At 46.1% G+C, this 15,650-nt stretch overlaps 1 protein-coding gene across 7 annotated transcripts in view; it reads left to right on the forward strand.

Annotated features, from left to right (window-relative positions):
• DENND2A (DENN domain containing 2A) overlaps positions 1-15,650 on the forward strand; it is a 60,542-nt gene that overhangs the window by 15,056 nt on the left and 29,836 nt on the right. For 5 of the 7 annotated variants that reach the window (XM_071727267.1, XM_071727281.1, XM_071727289.1 and 2 more), the window contains 3 exons: positions 11,282-11,380; positions 13,097-14,302; positions 15,368-15,495. In XM_071727267.1, the coding sequence (XP_071583368.1) occupies positions 11,310-11,380; positions 13,097-14,302; positions 15,368-15,495 (1,405 nt within the window). In that variant the 5' untranslated portion in view covers positions 11,282-11,309. Of the gene's footprint in view, positions 1-7,913; positions 7,981-9,066; positions 9,143-11,281; positions 11,381-13,096; positions 14,303-15,367; positions 15,496-15,650 lie in introns of those variants that run through there. The other 2 variants (XM_071727272.1, XM_071727260.1) reach the window with 2 other exon arrangements.

Raw genomic sequence — 15,650 nt, forward strand, 5'->3', positions numbered from 1 at the left:
CACGGCCCGGGCTGGCTCCCTCCCCCACGCTTCCTCTCCCTGGCAGAGCTGAGCCTCTCAGATTTCCTCCCAGCGCGGGCGGATGGCGGCTCTCAGCTACATTCCTCTCGGTACAAAAGAAAAGGAAAAACTGCTCTCCACTCGGGCAGATGGCCGACTGTTTCCTGGCAGCCCCGCTCCACTGTCCTTTTTTCTATTGTCCTGACAAACACATGCACGCACGCACACACCCACAGGGAGCAGCTTTCCTCCTGGAAAAATAAATAAATGCAAGCCCTCTCTGCAGAGGTTTTTTTCATTTCTGTTTTGGAAGCGGGCAGGTTTCCTCCTCGTGATGTGTAAAATCTTTGGTGGCTCACGTGCTGCCTGGCCCTGCTCTCCGCTGAGGAAATTTTAACAGGAGGGTGGTGTGCTGCATTGTGGTTGAAAGGTTTTGATAAAGAATAAGATCTGCAGTAAGCAGATCCTGCGTTTGTGGTAGCTGAGATATGTGGGGGGGGTAAGGGAGGGAGGAAGGAGGAGGTCGAGCAAGTCAGGGGGGAAGTGGGATCTCCAGAATCAAAAGCAAAATACAAGTGACTTTTTGCTTGAGCTTGGAAGGTGATGCTTTGTAGAGGCAGACTGTAAAGGCAGGTCGTGGACTTGGACCTGGTACAGCAAGGTCTGGAGCACACCATGATCAGGGCTGAGCAGATGGTGCCCCAGGGTTGTGGTGATGGACACTTCAGGAAACTGTGCTAAATCCTCATCAGGAGGGGCAAGAGTACATCCCATAGGGTGAAGGCCACTGAAGGAGAGATTTGCTGAGGCTCCTCTTGTCTTCCCTGATAACTTATTTTGGAAGAAGTTGTAGTTATTCATTTTAATGCTCTCATTTCCTTTCTGAATGTGAGACAATTTGTCTTCCTGCCAGGAAACTCTTTGCAGAATTGGTCCTCGAAGAGACCTCTTTGGGTCCTGTTTATGCTACAATAGCAGAGGTTATCTCACCACATCGAAAATTAATTCCAGTGTGGTTCATGAGCTGAGTGTTATATTTTAGTCAGGTTGTTTCCTATGCTGTCAAATGTTTGGATGTCTTATAGGCTTAATAACAACCTTGAATTCTGTCCAACTCTTTACACTACTAGAAGTGATTTACTGTTATATTTGTAACACAGCATTCCTATCAAAGGAGGGAAAGTATCTATACCAGTCAGCTGCACTGAAATTATTTGTCAACTTAATTTTCATCCTTGTTGGGGACTGAGGCCAGTTCCTCTGCATTTCCAAGGAATCCTGCCCCTCTGTGTGGCTGGTAGACTGTTCTTCTGGCAAGTGTCTGTTCATGTACATCTGCTCTGTATTTCTTCTGGTTTATTCTATATTGACTGCTGTCGTCTTGTGTGTGGGTAATTTCAAAGCCAAAGAAAACAGATATGAAACGCTGACTACACTGATGTCATCAACAAGCTCATGTTTGCTTCAGTAACACAGGATCCGCCATTAATGTCTTCTTCAGCCTTGACTGAAAGGAGCTGAATTTTCATCTTTCATATTTATTTATGCAAAGCATAAGTGAATATTATCCCACTTTGAAAAGGTCTGAGCAACTCAACCACCTGCACACATGCGCTAATGCAAGATCTGAAACACAAGGAGATGATCTGATATTGCCAAGAACCCCCACAGAAGAGCTGTCCTCTATTTCTGCCTTCACTTCACAGGGTTTTGGTTTCTATAGGAAGCTTAGCCTGAAACATGTAATTCCACTAAAGGTTGTAATTACACTTAATTTTAGCAGCCAGATAGGAAATACTGAATCTTTCTCTTCCTTCCCATGTGATTTTTCTCTTAATAGTTGAAAATATGTCTTTTTCACTACCTGCAGGAGTGAAGACTTATCATGTCTCTAAGCAGTAATACAAACCATACTTGCCACCACAAAGAATAACAGTATTTACTTTCTGTACATGCAAGACTTAATCTGTTCCTGTGAGCAGTGAATTAAAAGAAGAACATAGCTTATTTGTTTGACATGGTCATGTAACATCCCTCTACTAACCCTGGAAATGCTGTTTTCCAGCTGAGGGTGTGGTTGCCTGAAGGAAACTGGAGGGATGTTGAATACGCTTGGATTTGTTTGTTTTTTTTTTTATGTGTTTAGTGGGAGTAATAAAGGCAAAATAAGACAATAGGAAATGTGGGGACAAGGTTAATACTAGTGGGTGCAGTGAGCCCCACCTTCAACAGAAGACAATTCACACTGTGAGACCCTGGTTTCGATTTGTGCCTTCAGGTAAAATTTTTTTGTTTCATGTTTCATGTTTGGTTTTTGTTTCAGTTTTCCATGCTAAGCATTTCCCACTGGCTGAATTACTTTTGAAAGCCTTTGGCTAAAGTGTTTCAGCTGTTTCAAAGAGTGAAGCTAGGGGGGAAAAATTGCTGTTTCCCCTGCACTAGAAAGTGCCTCAGACTTTTATTTTCTTTCTAAGATGAATCTTACGCTTTGAAACAGACATGTTATATGCTGTTTGGACTGTGAATTTGTACTTTGCCATTCCCATGTTATCTCAACCTTAACTCTTCCAAGGTTCTATGGGAAGAAAATGGTCAGGGGAGGTTTTTTATTTTAATAGCTAAAATCTTCAGTAGTTAATTTGTTACCAAATGTGCTGTACATCCAGCTCTCTGTGGCAGATGGGTGACCCTGGCGCTATCCCTGTGGAGTTTCACCTACAACCTTCAGCAAGTGAGTGGTGGAGAGAAGTAATGAATGGAAGGTGAGGGTAGTGTCCCAAGGGTCCAGCTGCTTTCCTGAAGAACAGGGATGGCTTAAGGGTGGGATTGAGACCCTGGGTGACCCACCAGTATTTCTCACAGGAGGTCCTGCTGCCTCCCCTCTTTTAGCTGCTGAGGGTTAGTTTCTTTCCAGGCAGAGCCTTGTTGCCAACCCAGTCCTAATGCTGCTTCTAGAATAAAGCCTCAACCTGGTAGTCATATGTAAATGGATATGTGCCATCTTTAGCTCAGAGCCAAATGCTGACCTCCATACCAGAGGTACAGATTTCTGGGGTTTAGGAGGACCTCCCTGTAAATCTCTACCCAGGAATAGTGGATTAGAATACCAGAAGTTCTCTCCTGTGCCATTGATTATCCTGGCACCGAAGCAGAAAAGAGGCTGAAACAACTTAATTTACTCATATCCAGAAGAGGTAAAGCCTGGTCTAGGAAAGAAAGAAAGAAGACATTCTTGGTCCTAGTCAATGTCAGTGATTTGGACATAAAGATTTAGTCATTCTGCTTGTAAAGTAATAATTGCTGCAGTGTGCATGTGTGGGTATGCAGTGAGGGAGAAGCGTGGTGTCAACTCAGGATATTCACAATGGAAATGCATGTATGGAGTCCAATGTCTTCAATGTGTAGGTGCAGATCATTCATGTGGGGCAAGTGTTGTCACTGTGGGCATGCAGAAGCTGTAACCATGAGCTTGGGATGTTTGTTATCCAGGGGAGAGCTGTAATCAATCTAAAACTTGGGGAAATGTGCAAGCTCCTCAATTCTGCCCTGTAAGGTTGTCCAGAAAGGAGGTAGTCAAGCCAATCGCATGTCAGATGGCTTTGTTTTGGTGAGACTAGGCTGGGGGCATGTGACAAAACCCAAAACTGGGATCTGTAGGGAAGGAGCTTTTAATACAGTAGATTGAGTGGTGGAAGCCCCCTGAGTTTGGAAGTGTGGAGGAAAGGTTGTTCCTGCTGGTCAGGCATGGGTGAGGAAGCTGAGGCAGGGCTGAGGGGCTGGAAGGAAAGTAAGACAAGGAAAAGTGCATCTAGGAGCCATCCCAGGAAGTCCTTAATATGGAGGGAAGATATTTGGATGAGCTATGGATAGAGAAGGACTGGCTAAGCAATTATTTGACAGGACAAGTCTGGAAATAGAGGTATACAGGGAAATGGTAATGGAGAGGAGCAGAGAGGACCTGGCTGAAACTGCTGACAGTGGGAGGAGCATGAGATTAGCAGTGGGTGAGGAAACTGGGATTTGAGTAGAGTCCTCAGAGAATTAAACCTGGGCTGTCTGGGCAATGGGAGACCCAAGAAGCAAGGACTGTTACTGGGTGGGTGAAGAAGACTGGATGTACCTAAGTTCTAGTGTGAGGAGGTAAGAGGACAGAGGACAAACTTAAAAATAATGGTGTGTCCCTTCAGAGCCTGCTTCCTTCCAAAGCCTGGAATAGAGACTGTGGTTCTTGAGGGTCCCTATGCCCCTGGCGAGTATGTGTAAAAGCCCTGGCAGAGCTTCTGTCCCATCTTCTTCCAAGATCTGCTGCTGTTACCTGCTGTTCCACTAACTCAGGTGCCAGAGGTCCCTGTGGTGAAGCCAAAGAATCTGTCCTGGTAACTCTGTGTTGTCCCACACCACGGGACTCCAGTGGGATTTTCTTTTGTTTGCCTTTAAACCAAACCAACCAACCCAAAGCTGAAACTTCATTTGTGTTCTCTGAATGAAGTTTCTTTCTGGGTGAAATGGAGCACTCAGAAACTGAGAAGTGCTGCATTTATGGCTGTCCATGCTGTTTCAGTCGTGTCTTCCACCCACATGCACTGCAATGCTCAGGCTTGGCTGGGTGGGCACAGGTATCTGCTTGTGCTGCTGGAAAGCCCTGCTCTGGAGGCACATCGGAATAGTGGAGTGAGTGAAATGGGTGCCCGCAGGTGTTCCTTGCTTAATTTGTCAGGTAAAGCAGGAGAAATGGCCAGGAGCCTCCCCGCTTGTCCTTCCTTCCCTGGAAGCAGTTTTTGCCATCTTCATCCAGCTGTGTGTTCCCTGGCCTGGGTGCCAGATGTGAGGCTGTGGGGCTGGCCCCATGGCTACTTGTGAAGGCAGTGGGGTTTGCAGTTGGAGCAGTCTGAAAAAACAACTTTCTTGTCCTTTTACTAAAAGCAAATTGTAGTTTTGCCTGTAGCCTGTACAACCTAGTTTGCCATTTATATGCTTATGTGGTGAGCTGCAAATGTCCTTGAAGGAAAACAGTGAAGAGAAAGCAAAGTATTCAGTGAATCTGTCTCAGCAATATGATTTCATCCCCTGCCTTCCACATCCTTCAGTGCTCATCACACTCATTGTCTGATTACTGATGTCACTATCTGAGAAGAAAACTTTTTTACTTTACCCCCTATTTTATTTTTTTGCTGGTTTAGCAAGTTGGACTAACTCCAGCCCTTGCTAGCTCAGCAAGGGCCTTTCCAAGTATTGAAGCTGATACAAAGGAAGCAGGAGCAAGAAGGGAGGAAGAAGTAGGCACATCCTTAGTCAATGGCAATGATAGATCTCATCAGGCATGTTCTTTACCAAGGACAGGGATGAGACCATGTTGCTGGCAGACAAGGGAGGAGTGGAGGCCCAGGGAAAGGGAGAAGCAGAGCAGTTCCTTTAACCTTAGTAATCCTTTAAATCAGGAAGGGTTTGTTCTATGGGATTAGGGAGAAGGTCAGTAGAATGAATTATATAATAAAATTAAAGACATATCAACACACACCACAGCTTTTCTGCACACAGCTGAACAGTATCCCTGTGAGTTTCTGCATTCCTTGCATTGCAGCATTGTTCCTCTGACACGGGGTGGATGGACAAAGAGAGAGGTTGTAGTATGTTGATTCCACTTGGGGTTTTTGAAAATACAGTTTGTTTTGACACATGGGATTCTCCTGACCCCCTTGTAAGCCCTGTGGTGCAAGGTATGATAGATCAAAGGGAAAAGTTAGGGCAGAGTCGGGTGAAGGGAGTAGGAGACTGTGTGGGATCTGGCTCTAAAAGATACTGTAGAAGTGTATCACTTCCCAGTCATTGGTACTTTGTGGATATGTTTATGTAAAATTATCCTGTTTCTTTTACGTAAGTTTTTCCCACTTTTCTTTCCTTTAATAAATCATTTGTGCCTGACTATCTGCAATTAGAATCCCACTATCATTGTGATGAGTTGAATGATCCTGCTGTTACTGTCTTCAGCCTCCACAGCCAGGACAATCAGTGCCTACAAAGAGGTGACAGCTCACCTTGCACCAAACTAATTATGCCCAGCACAGCATGGCAGTGCAGCAGAGGCAGGGTAAAGCCTGCACCACCTCTCTGATGCTCAGTCACCCTCACAGTAAAAAAGTGTTTTCTTATGCATAGGCCAAATACTCCTTTCACTGAATGCTGCTAAGGACGTGGCCCATCCTCCGAGACCTTGAGGTGCACTCATCTGCAGGGCTGACTTGGAGAGGGAGGAAGCGGATTTCATAGAAGTCATGTGAGGAGAAGCTGTTACTGCTGAGCTAGGGAAGGCTCATGGCACATGTGGTGAAGCTTTGGGTCAAACACCTTAACCTCAAGTTTCAGTAAACCTTTGCCTTGCCATTGGGTTGGTGTTGAGCACCTTGAGTCAGTGACTTCCTCACTGCAAGTATCTTTTTGCTGAGGGCACTGCTCTTGGGTTCCATTGCCCTTCTTGATTCTAGCTGCAGCCCTACTTGTCTGGTGTCCTCTCTGCTCTGCCTGGGCTCAGCCCCTGAGGTTCTGCAGCTGATAGGGACCTCGGGACAGCTGCATGGTCAATCCTGGGCCCAAGGGTGCTGACTGGTGCTGGGACCATGCCAGGGGGGTGGCTGCACAGTGCCCTGTGTGCTTGTGTTCGTGCACAAGCACACATCCTCATGCCTGCTTCTTTCCCCAAAGGGAAACGAGCTCTAAACAGAGCAAGGGCTGGAGGAGGGAGCCTTGAAGACTTTAACTGTTGGCTTCCCCTTACTCATGATTTTCCTGTTAATGTTTTGTCTTCTTGGCATCCTTCCTGTTCTTTATATATGTATGTTATATATTGTTGTCTCCTTGCTGCTGTCTGTATGTTGCATCCTTTGTTCTGTAAAGCACAGGAGCAGTGAATTGTTACGTTGTGCAGGCTTTCTCTGGATGCTTGGGGTTCCTCATGAAAGTAACTGGAGAGACCATTTCTGTGAGCATCAAGAAAAAAGCATGCAAGGGCTTTAAACTCAGCATGTTTCTTTTCATCTTGGAGGAGAGTTTGGCCAACTCCGGATCATTCCTGGTGCTGTGAAGCCTTGTTGTTTATATGCACCAGTGATGTGGCTCGGATCCAGTTACAGACTTGGATCTGCTTTTTGTGTGAGGTGCAGAGTAAACAGAGCAAAGAAAATCTTGAGACATGGCCTCCAGCACACGGCAATGGTAATATCCATCCCTAAACCACAGCCCATTTTGAGGTATTCATGTTTTATTCCCCACAAACAAAGTCGCGAGGCCTGGGAGGCTTGCGGCCATCGCTGCCTGGCTTTATTGGAGGCCAGACCCCACATGTGTCACCTGCTCACTGCCTGCCTGTGTTTCTGATGGTATGGACTGCAGGGCATTGGGTGCTCTCCTCTGGCTTTCATCATCGTCTGGTGGCTGCACCAAATGCAGTGGGCAAAATGGTTTTCTTCCTCTCTCAGAAGGAGTCTAGCTCCTATTCCTCTGAAGGTCTTCTCTGTCCTTTGGGGGTGGGAGTGTGCCTATATTCAGCACCTCTTTTATTCGCCAGTTGCTCTGTAAACATTGTGTAGTGAGTGCCCAGTGCCCTGAGCCAGATGTGCCTACTCCAAAAGCGTATTTATTGGAAGTGGGGAAGAGGGCATCAGGGAAGGGGGAGGGAGGTGGCAGGAGGAAAACTTAAATTAGAAGAAAGCCAAACAGCTATTGCTGGAGACAGATGATTACAGCTCATTTCAAGGCTGTTTCCTGCATGCCAATGATAGATCAGTAAACAAACGCCTCTTTGCGAACACAAAGCAGGCAGGAACTGGGTTTGGAAGAGAGAGGTCGGGGTAGGTCTCGCTTTGCTTGGTAGCAGGAAGCCTCTATCACATGGCCCTGGGAATCGTGAGGCCGGGTGCATGTGGGAGATACAACGAGAGGCTTCTGCTGGGAGACTTCACATCCTTCCCAGGGTCCGGCCAACAGGTTTGAGAACTTCTCCTCCCTCTTTCCTCCTGCCTCCTCCCCTGTCCTTCCTTTCCCAGTTTAATTTTGAAACGGTATCAGATGACTGCTTTGTTCCCCCAAACAATGGCATGGATTACTGAATAAATTGAAGTGGTGAGGCTCTCCAAATTGGGCTCAGCATCTTCTCTCCCCTTTTATGGCCTTGTTGCTCCAGGATGTATGTGCCCCGAGTGGTGACCCTGCGCTTGTGCTGCTGTGGGGCTGTGCCTCCCATTGCCAGTAGAAAGTTCTGGTCTGGTTTTTAAAGAAAGCAGCAGTCAGTCAGTCAAGAAGCACCAACTTGATGTATCTACCTATGTTCTTTTCAGGTTGCCTGCTAACTGAACTCACCCCTGCTTGGTTCTTCTAGGTAGTTTGTAGCACCCTGGTCATGTTGCATGTGAGGCACGGAAGCAGAGCATTTGCATAACACTTCTGAGGCAATGGCAGGTTTCCCTTCCCAATTTCTATATGCACACTCTCTCATCCTCTCTCCCCACTTCCCTCCTTTCCTTCCTGTTCACACAGTCTCATTACCTCCCTTGTACCAGATCAAGTGCACAGTGAACCCTTTCCATTAACTGCTTTGCCTAAAACTCTCAGTAAGCTATAGCAGGTCACAGAGGAGCTCCAAAGACAGCCTGAGCCAGCTCACAGTCAGAGTAGTGTATGGTTGACCATAGCAGAAATGTGGGGAGATGGGAGGAACAGGAGCTCCCGTTACCCTTAGCTGTCATGTTAACTCAGTTTGCCTTCTGGAGCCAAACCTCAGTAGAGAAGATCGACCTTTTCCTGTGCATTAGTGCCATCCCAGCTTCCTCTTGTCAGGTGGCAATGGCTGTGGGTCAGGCCTGCAAGGTGTTCCTGGTGACTTTATTAACAGAAGAGGTGATCCTATCACCTTTGGAGTTCATTTGGTCTTGAGAGTGGCCCCAAGTTTATTAGCTGACTGTTTGACTGATGGGGAATTACCTCATTATTTTATGCTGGTTTATTCCGAAAGTGACTCCTTTTTCCCCTCATGTCTTTCAACGTGTTTGTATTAATATTTACTCTGTTTGGCAGGACCAGCTCACACGTTACAGTAATCCCCTGGGTGATGTTGAGGATGCCCTGTGTACCCTGCTGCTCAAGGGTGAAGGTCAATAATCTGTATACCACCTACAGATGGCTTTACTACCCTGTGCAGTGTGTGTTGTCAGTGGTTGTGTTGTTAGGTACCTCCTGGTTCTTGTCACATTGCAGCATCTGGTGCGTTGCTGCTTTGGAAGCTCCTGACCTGTTCTTTAATCTGCGTAGCGTGAGTTTTGGTTATTCCTGTCACATGTGGTAGCCTGGGGGACAATGTCCCTCTGGCCTCCAAGGCATGCTGGTCTGCTGGTCGTAGCAGTGCGTCTTTCATAGGAGACTCCCTTGCAGCACTCACCAGCTGCTTGCTGAGGGCACTGGAGTCAGTCCCATCCTCTAGAGATGAAGAAACAAGTGCAACTCTTACTCTGTATCATCTTCTTTTTGGCATCCCCTCAGGAGGTATGCTCTGTTTGTGATAGTGCTGAGCATCAGTATGAAATCACTCATACCCAAATGTTTTCTTTCAAGGCAGTGGTTGTTAAGGGGCTGTTGGAAAAGGCTGAGAGATGGAGTTTCCTAATGGGGAAATTGTGTGATCTTACCAGGACAAGAGAAGCTCATCCCAAGTGAAGATCTGGTGTGGCAACACAGCCACAGGGGTTGTGTCTATGCCCACTCCCACTGCTGTTGTGTTTCTCACTGCTGAAGGCAGTGTGGAGGAGCTCTGGCCACTGACCCTGCTGTGCAAGGAACTAAATGAGCAGTGAGTGATGTTCCCTGCTCTGGGGACGTTGTAAGCCAAATGTAGAGCAGCCTCTGTTGCAGCTTTGCAGGAATCTGCTTTGGCTGCCTGGGTGAGTCATTCTTTGGCCAGGGACACAAGTGATCATTAGTTTTTCATTAGTCTCAATCCATAACAGTTAACGGATGGATGAATAGATTTTGTTCCTTGGGCTGGTAAATTTTCTTGACAGTGTTGGAAGGCTTCACTCAAAGTGGAGTGGGTGTTTGTTCCAGTTACTAACGAGGAAGAGAAGCCAAGGGGGTTTATTGTCTAGGGTAGAAGAGTCCTCGAAATGGTTAGCAATGAACTGCCCTGAGTGTGTACACATTGAGTTGATTCAGAGTTCACTCCTTGCCTCAGGAACGTTGCCAGTGTGGGATAAAAGGAGAGAGAGAAAACTGCAAACAAACAAGACTGGGTTGTTGGTCTTTTATTTTTTTTTCCCTAATCCTTTTGTTCCTGACTGTTGTGTGTTGTGTTTTATTTTTCTAATGGCAACCTACTAAATTTCCCAAGACACCTGGTCATGTTGCCTAATGCTAGGCATGATGGGGCAGCATATGGCAGACCAGCCAAGGGGACAGACTTTCAGTCAAGTGGCTTCAGATTTTCAAAGTATTGCCTACAGGATGGTGAGCCTGTTGTCATTGCAGTGCTGGAGAGCAGGCAGACCACCCTGAGAAGTGTGAAGAGATGATGCTGCACTATAACAGAGTAATTCCTTTAGTTTTTATTTAATGCTTTAAGTATTGTGGGACAACAAAAAGAGAGACTGGCCTGCTGCATTGACTGGGTAGCAGCAATACTCAAAGGAAAGAGAGGGACAGTCTTGCTCCATGAATGTTAGAAATTATGAGGCAAACAAGAATGAGTCATATTTGTGGCTCAGTTGTCCTCTGAAAGCAGATCAGCAGCAGCTCATGGCCCACCAGAGGAAAAAATACAAGGTAATCAGTCACTTCAGTGCAGTGTCTCTTCAGCTCACATTGTTTTCTGTCCCAGGTTGGGGACATTGTGACAGTGTTGCATGCACAGGTACTGCTTAGGTCATCTGGTTTTGACACAGATAATTGAAAAATAGTTTTTGTTTTAGTCTTCTGTGAGCAAAAGACCCTAAGTCCCCTGAGATTTTGGTAATAATAAAATCTTTCATAAAATGTGTTCCATATTCAAGTCACATTACAGCAATCGATGCTGAGTCAAAGATCATTTTTGCCTTCAAAACCTGTCAGCTCTGAGATGTGCTGTTATCACCCCTTTTCCTGTTTCTCAGAGGAGGAAACCAAAGCTGTCCTCAGGGAATTGTCAGGTCTTTCTTCTGCTCTTCTGGATTTTATCGATAAACATGGGTGGGTGGGTGGGTGTTGCAGAAGAGAGAAGGATGCTGAGCAGAAAGCAATGCCTCTTCCTTGTGTCTGTCTGCAGGTGACCTGCTGCCCTGCTGTGTGCTGACATGATGACAGCTAGCAAGGTGGCCGATGTGAGCAGCAAGTCTGAAAGCAGTGTCTGCAAGTCTGTTGAGAGGTGAGAGCTTTCCATGTTTTAGTGCTGGGGTGCTTTGCTTGTGTTTATTGTCCCCAACAGAAAGAAAACCAGAGGAAGGAAACATTCTCTCTGCCCTGTGTTATCTCTCACATGGTAAAACACACTTCTGTAGGTCTCAGGTGGTTTCTTTGCCATCCAGGGCTGTGGATGTGGAACATTTTAGCAATGTTCCAGACTCACCGTGCTAGAAGAGATCTGCCCAAGGCAAGACCATTTGTGCTGATAATATCCCTGTCAATGTTTGAGCCAGCTGTACTTGTAAACTTCAACACTGCAGACTCGAGTGTCTGACTCCTCAGATAAGCCCTGGTGTCCTCACCCCTTGCAGGTTTTTCCTAATGTCCAACCTTCTGGGCAGTAGAGCCACCTCTGGCACTGTGATGCCCTCTCCCTGGGAAAGAATGGTGTTTTTCCTTAACCAAAGCATGATGCTGTCACAAAGACAGCCAGGAGTTAAATATCTATGAGGCTAGGGAAGAACAGTATCTGGCTGGGGTCCCATTTCTGCTCAGAAACCCATCCCAGACTCAGTATTCACTACAACTGAGTCTGCAATGGCTGCCAGCATTGCTTAACTCCAGGATAAAGCTCAAATACCCAGCATGCAGGGTATCCACATGGATGCTCTTACAAGGGCATTAAGTTCTGGAAGAGGCACACTTGATATATTAAGCTGATAGAACAATTTCCTGAGCTGAATCTCAATGTTGGAGTCATGCTTAAATAACAACAGAGACTTTGATTCTAGTAACTAACTTGTGTTGTCCTGGTGCTCCTTTCCAAGCCCAGCAAACCCCAAAGACACAGCTAAGTGCATTGGTTCAGAAACATTTTATGTTGGAATAATTGTTCAGCTGGATTTTTACTATATTAATAAAATGTCACCATACTGGTACTGTAGTGTAATACACTTGGAAATCCCAAAATCCCTGGACTAAATATATTAGGAATTTTTGATGCAGTTTGGACTCAAAACAATAAAGATGTTCAGTCCTTTGCTCTGAGAGTGTTGAGTCTGATGTCTGGGCGCTATGTCATGTGCTCTAGGCCTAAAAAGTGACTGTGAGTTCATGGGAGCCCAAGGACACGTGAGGCCTGAGATGGTAGGGCCAGAGAAATGTAGTAATAAAAGTGCAGTCTTTGTGCATTAATATGCATTTTGGAAACGTTTGATGTACCAGGGGGGGAGACTATCTGAGCAGGCACTAGAGGAATTCCAGCCAAATCATGTATTTTCTCCTCTGTTTTAACAGCAGCAATGTTCCTATAGTTTGCAAATGGTTCATTTTGCATTTGTTTGTACAGAACCTGCTTAATGTCCCGACTACGTCCAAAACTCTACTGCACTTCTGAACTCACACATACACACAGAAATGATGGTGAACCTCTCATTGGTATCATAATGTCTGAGGTACAGAAAATACCTCTCTCACCTGTCACCTACTTCAGCCACAGAGAAAGACTTCACTTCAAACTGTGTTGTAATCATAAAGAGAGGAGAGCATTGTGTTGTGGCTAGAAGTAATTTTCCCTGATTATTCTCCCCCATAAGCCCATCTTCCAAGTGCTTAGTTTGGGCATACTCTGCTGTTACCAGCTTTATGAGTAGAGCTCGTGGAGCTGGTGGACTAAACCAAGGGTGAGCAATGGTGTTGAATAGTTTTTTTTTTCCTTTTTTTTGTCTTTGTTGTGTAGGCTCAAGCTTGCAGATAAAAACAATACAGCAGCAGTGAAGGAAAGACCTTTGTGTGGATTATTGAGCGAGAGGTGTGCTGAAAGTACCTCTGTCACCCTGGGCTTAACAGCTGAAGCTGAACCAGTTTCTTCTGTGGTGAAGAACCCACTGGGAGCCTTAGAGAACTTGATGCTGGATCCAAGGATAGACTGCTTTCAGCAGAACATGCTTAGTCCCAAAATGATCATCAGTGACCCATCTGTGGATCTGAACGTTAAAGAAAACAGTAAAGTCGCCAGGAAACAGATAGGAGGCACTCCAAATATTCGCCCACCTGGAAAAATCGGTTTGAGGAATAAGTCCTTCAGCATCAAGGACAAAATTTCAGAATGGGAGGGGAAAAAGGAAACACAGTGTGCCCCTCGCAGAGAGGAGGAGCAGGGACTAAAAGAGGAGCACAAGGTGCACTGTGTAACTGAGAAGATGAGTGGGGAAACACCGGTGACTTGGAAAGTGGAGACCAAGAGACTCACAAATTGGGAACTGGAGCGCAAAGGGGCCGGCAAAGAGAATGAGTGGAAAGCAGGAATTCAGAAAGGCACAGGGCAGGCAGCAGAGCGGAAGGGGGAAGCACAGAAGGATGAGGAAGTGGAGCCCAGCCCTGGAAAATGCAAGGAGGTGAAAGGTGGGAAGTGGGAGGTCCATAAGGAAAATCTTTCAGTGCTTAGTCAGGTCAAGAAGCTGGAGCAGGCCTTGAAAGATGGCTCAGCAGAGCTGCAGCCACAGTTGCCTGGTACTTACTATTCCCCACAGTGCTTGCAGGAGAAGGCAGCACAAGCACACACTGCTCCTGAAGGCCCTGAGAGCATATGTGGTGCTGAGCTCAACAAAAGGCTTCTTGGCTTAGACTCTGAAATCAGTGAGCCAATTTTTGGGACTCTAGAAGAGGTAAGACCTTCTCATGCAAAATCAAAGGACTGCAAGGTGGAGAATGTGTACACAGAACCAGGGGTGCCAGAGAAGAAACCTTTCATCAACCCACTACCAAAGCCCCGGCGGACTTTCAAACATGAGGGGGAAGAGGACTGGGTGCCAGCAGCTAGGAATAAAAGAAATTTACCCCCTCTGCCATCCATTCCTCCTCCTCCTCTACCCTCCTCTCCTCCCCCGTCAGCTGTCAGCAGGAGACTCTGGAGTGGGAAGCATAAGAACAACGCTGACCACAGGTATTTGGACTGTGTTTCACAAAGGTGTTGGCCTTGATGGTGGAGTCCTGCCTTCCCATGTTTCTCTGGGAGAGAGGGATCTTCCCTCATCACTCATAATCCCCAGAGAGCCTTGCTGGCTGTAACCAGCACTCAGGCATCTCTCTGAGAATGTACGAGTGGCCAGCACGACTTCACAGGATAACTGAAGGGATAAGTCATGGCAGATTTGGGCTTTAAGGTCACTGTATTATATAGCTTAACCTTCAAGCTCAAGATTTGAGGGGTTTGAGGTATTTGGTTTGGGTTTTTAGCAGAAAATCTGTTCTGTTACAAAAATAGTACAGCTGGTATGGAACAGGGTCTGGAGTGATAATCTCTAGATTCTACCACCATATTTTCACTGTTCCTGTAAATGTTAGTAAACCTGTTCCTCTAAATGAATCTGATGGGTATATATTATTCTGGAGTGCTCTCTTGCCTGTTCTCTCCTCCCACATGATTGTCACACATTTTTGGTGTGGGGAGCATAACATGTGCGGCTGTTTCTAACGCGCTCTGCATAAACTGTCACCTAAAAATTCCTGGCTTGAATGCAGGAAGGAAAATTGTAACTTTCCAGGTTTGTTAGTGGTGGGCACTTACTTGGTTTTATCCTTTCTACCATCCTGCATGGAGTATAGCTTTCCTGTACCTCTCATAGAGAGATGGTTTTGGGAGTCCCCTGTTCCTACCAAGGGTGGAATCTGTGCTGTAAATGGGACCTTTCATTCCCTGAGGTTCTGTGCCAGGTTGAAGAATGTTCCTCCTCACGCTTGCATCTTCACAGTGTACGATTGCCATGACAACCCAGGTTATCTACAGCATCCCTGAAATCCTGTTATTTGTGTGGCTGATAAAAATAACCGATCTCAGTGTTGGTTTTTCATGCCTTATTGGGGATAAGGTTGCGAAGCGTTCTCAGTAATTAATTTTGCCAGCTGTGTTGTATGTTGGAGAAGTGAATTAGCTGTGATTTGTTTATAAAAGCTGTTTAACTCTGTCACTCTCCTCTGTGCCCCTTCTCCTCTCCCATCAATGGTGCAGGAAGTCATACGAGTTTGAAGACTTGCTGCAGTCATCGTCTGAGAACGGACGGGTGGATTGGTACGCGCAGACCAAGCTGGCCCTCACACGCACTTTATCTGAGGAGAACATCTATGAAGACATCCTGGGTAGGAGCTTTGGACAGGGCAGGGGTTTGACTGCTAATGCTGAGTAACTGGGAAGACTCAAGGTCAACACTCAGCAGAGGTGCTGAATAAAGTGTGTTTATTGTCCAAATGAAACTGAGACGCAAATAATCTGCGTAAAGTGTAAGTAATAGAAA

Source organism: Heliangelus exortis, chromosome 1 (genome assembly GCF_036169615.1).
Source record: "Heliangelus exortis chromosome 1, bHelExo1.hap1, whole genome shotgun sequence".
In the NCBI taxonomy this organism is placed as follows: Eukaryota; Metazoa; Chordata; class Aves; order Apodiformes; family Trochilidae; genus Heliangelus; species Heliangelus exortis.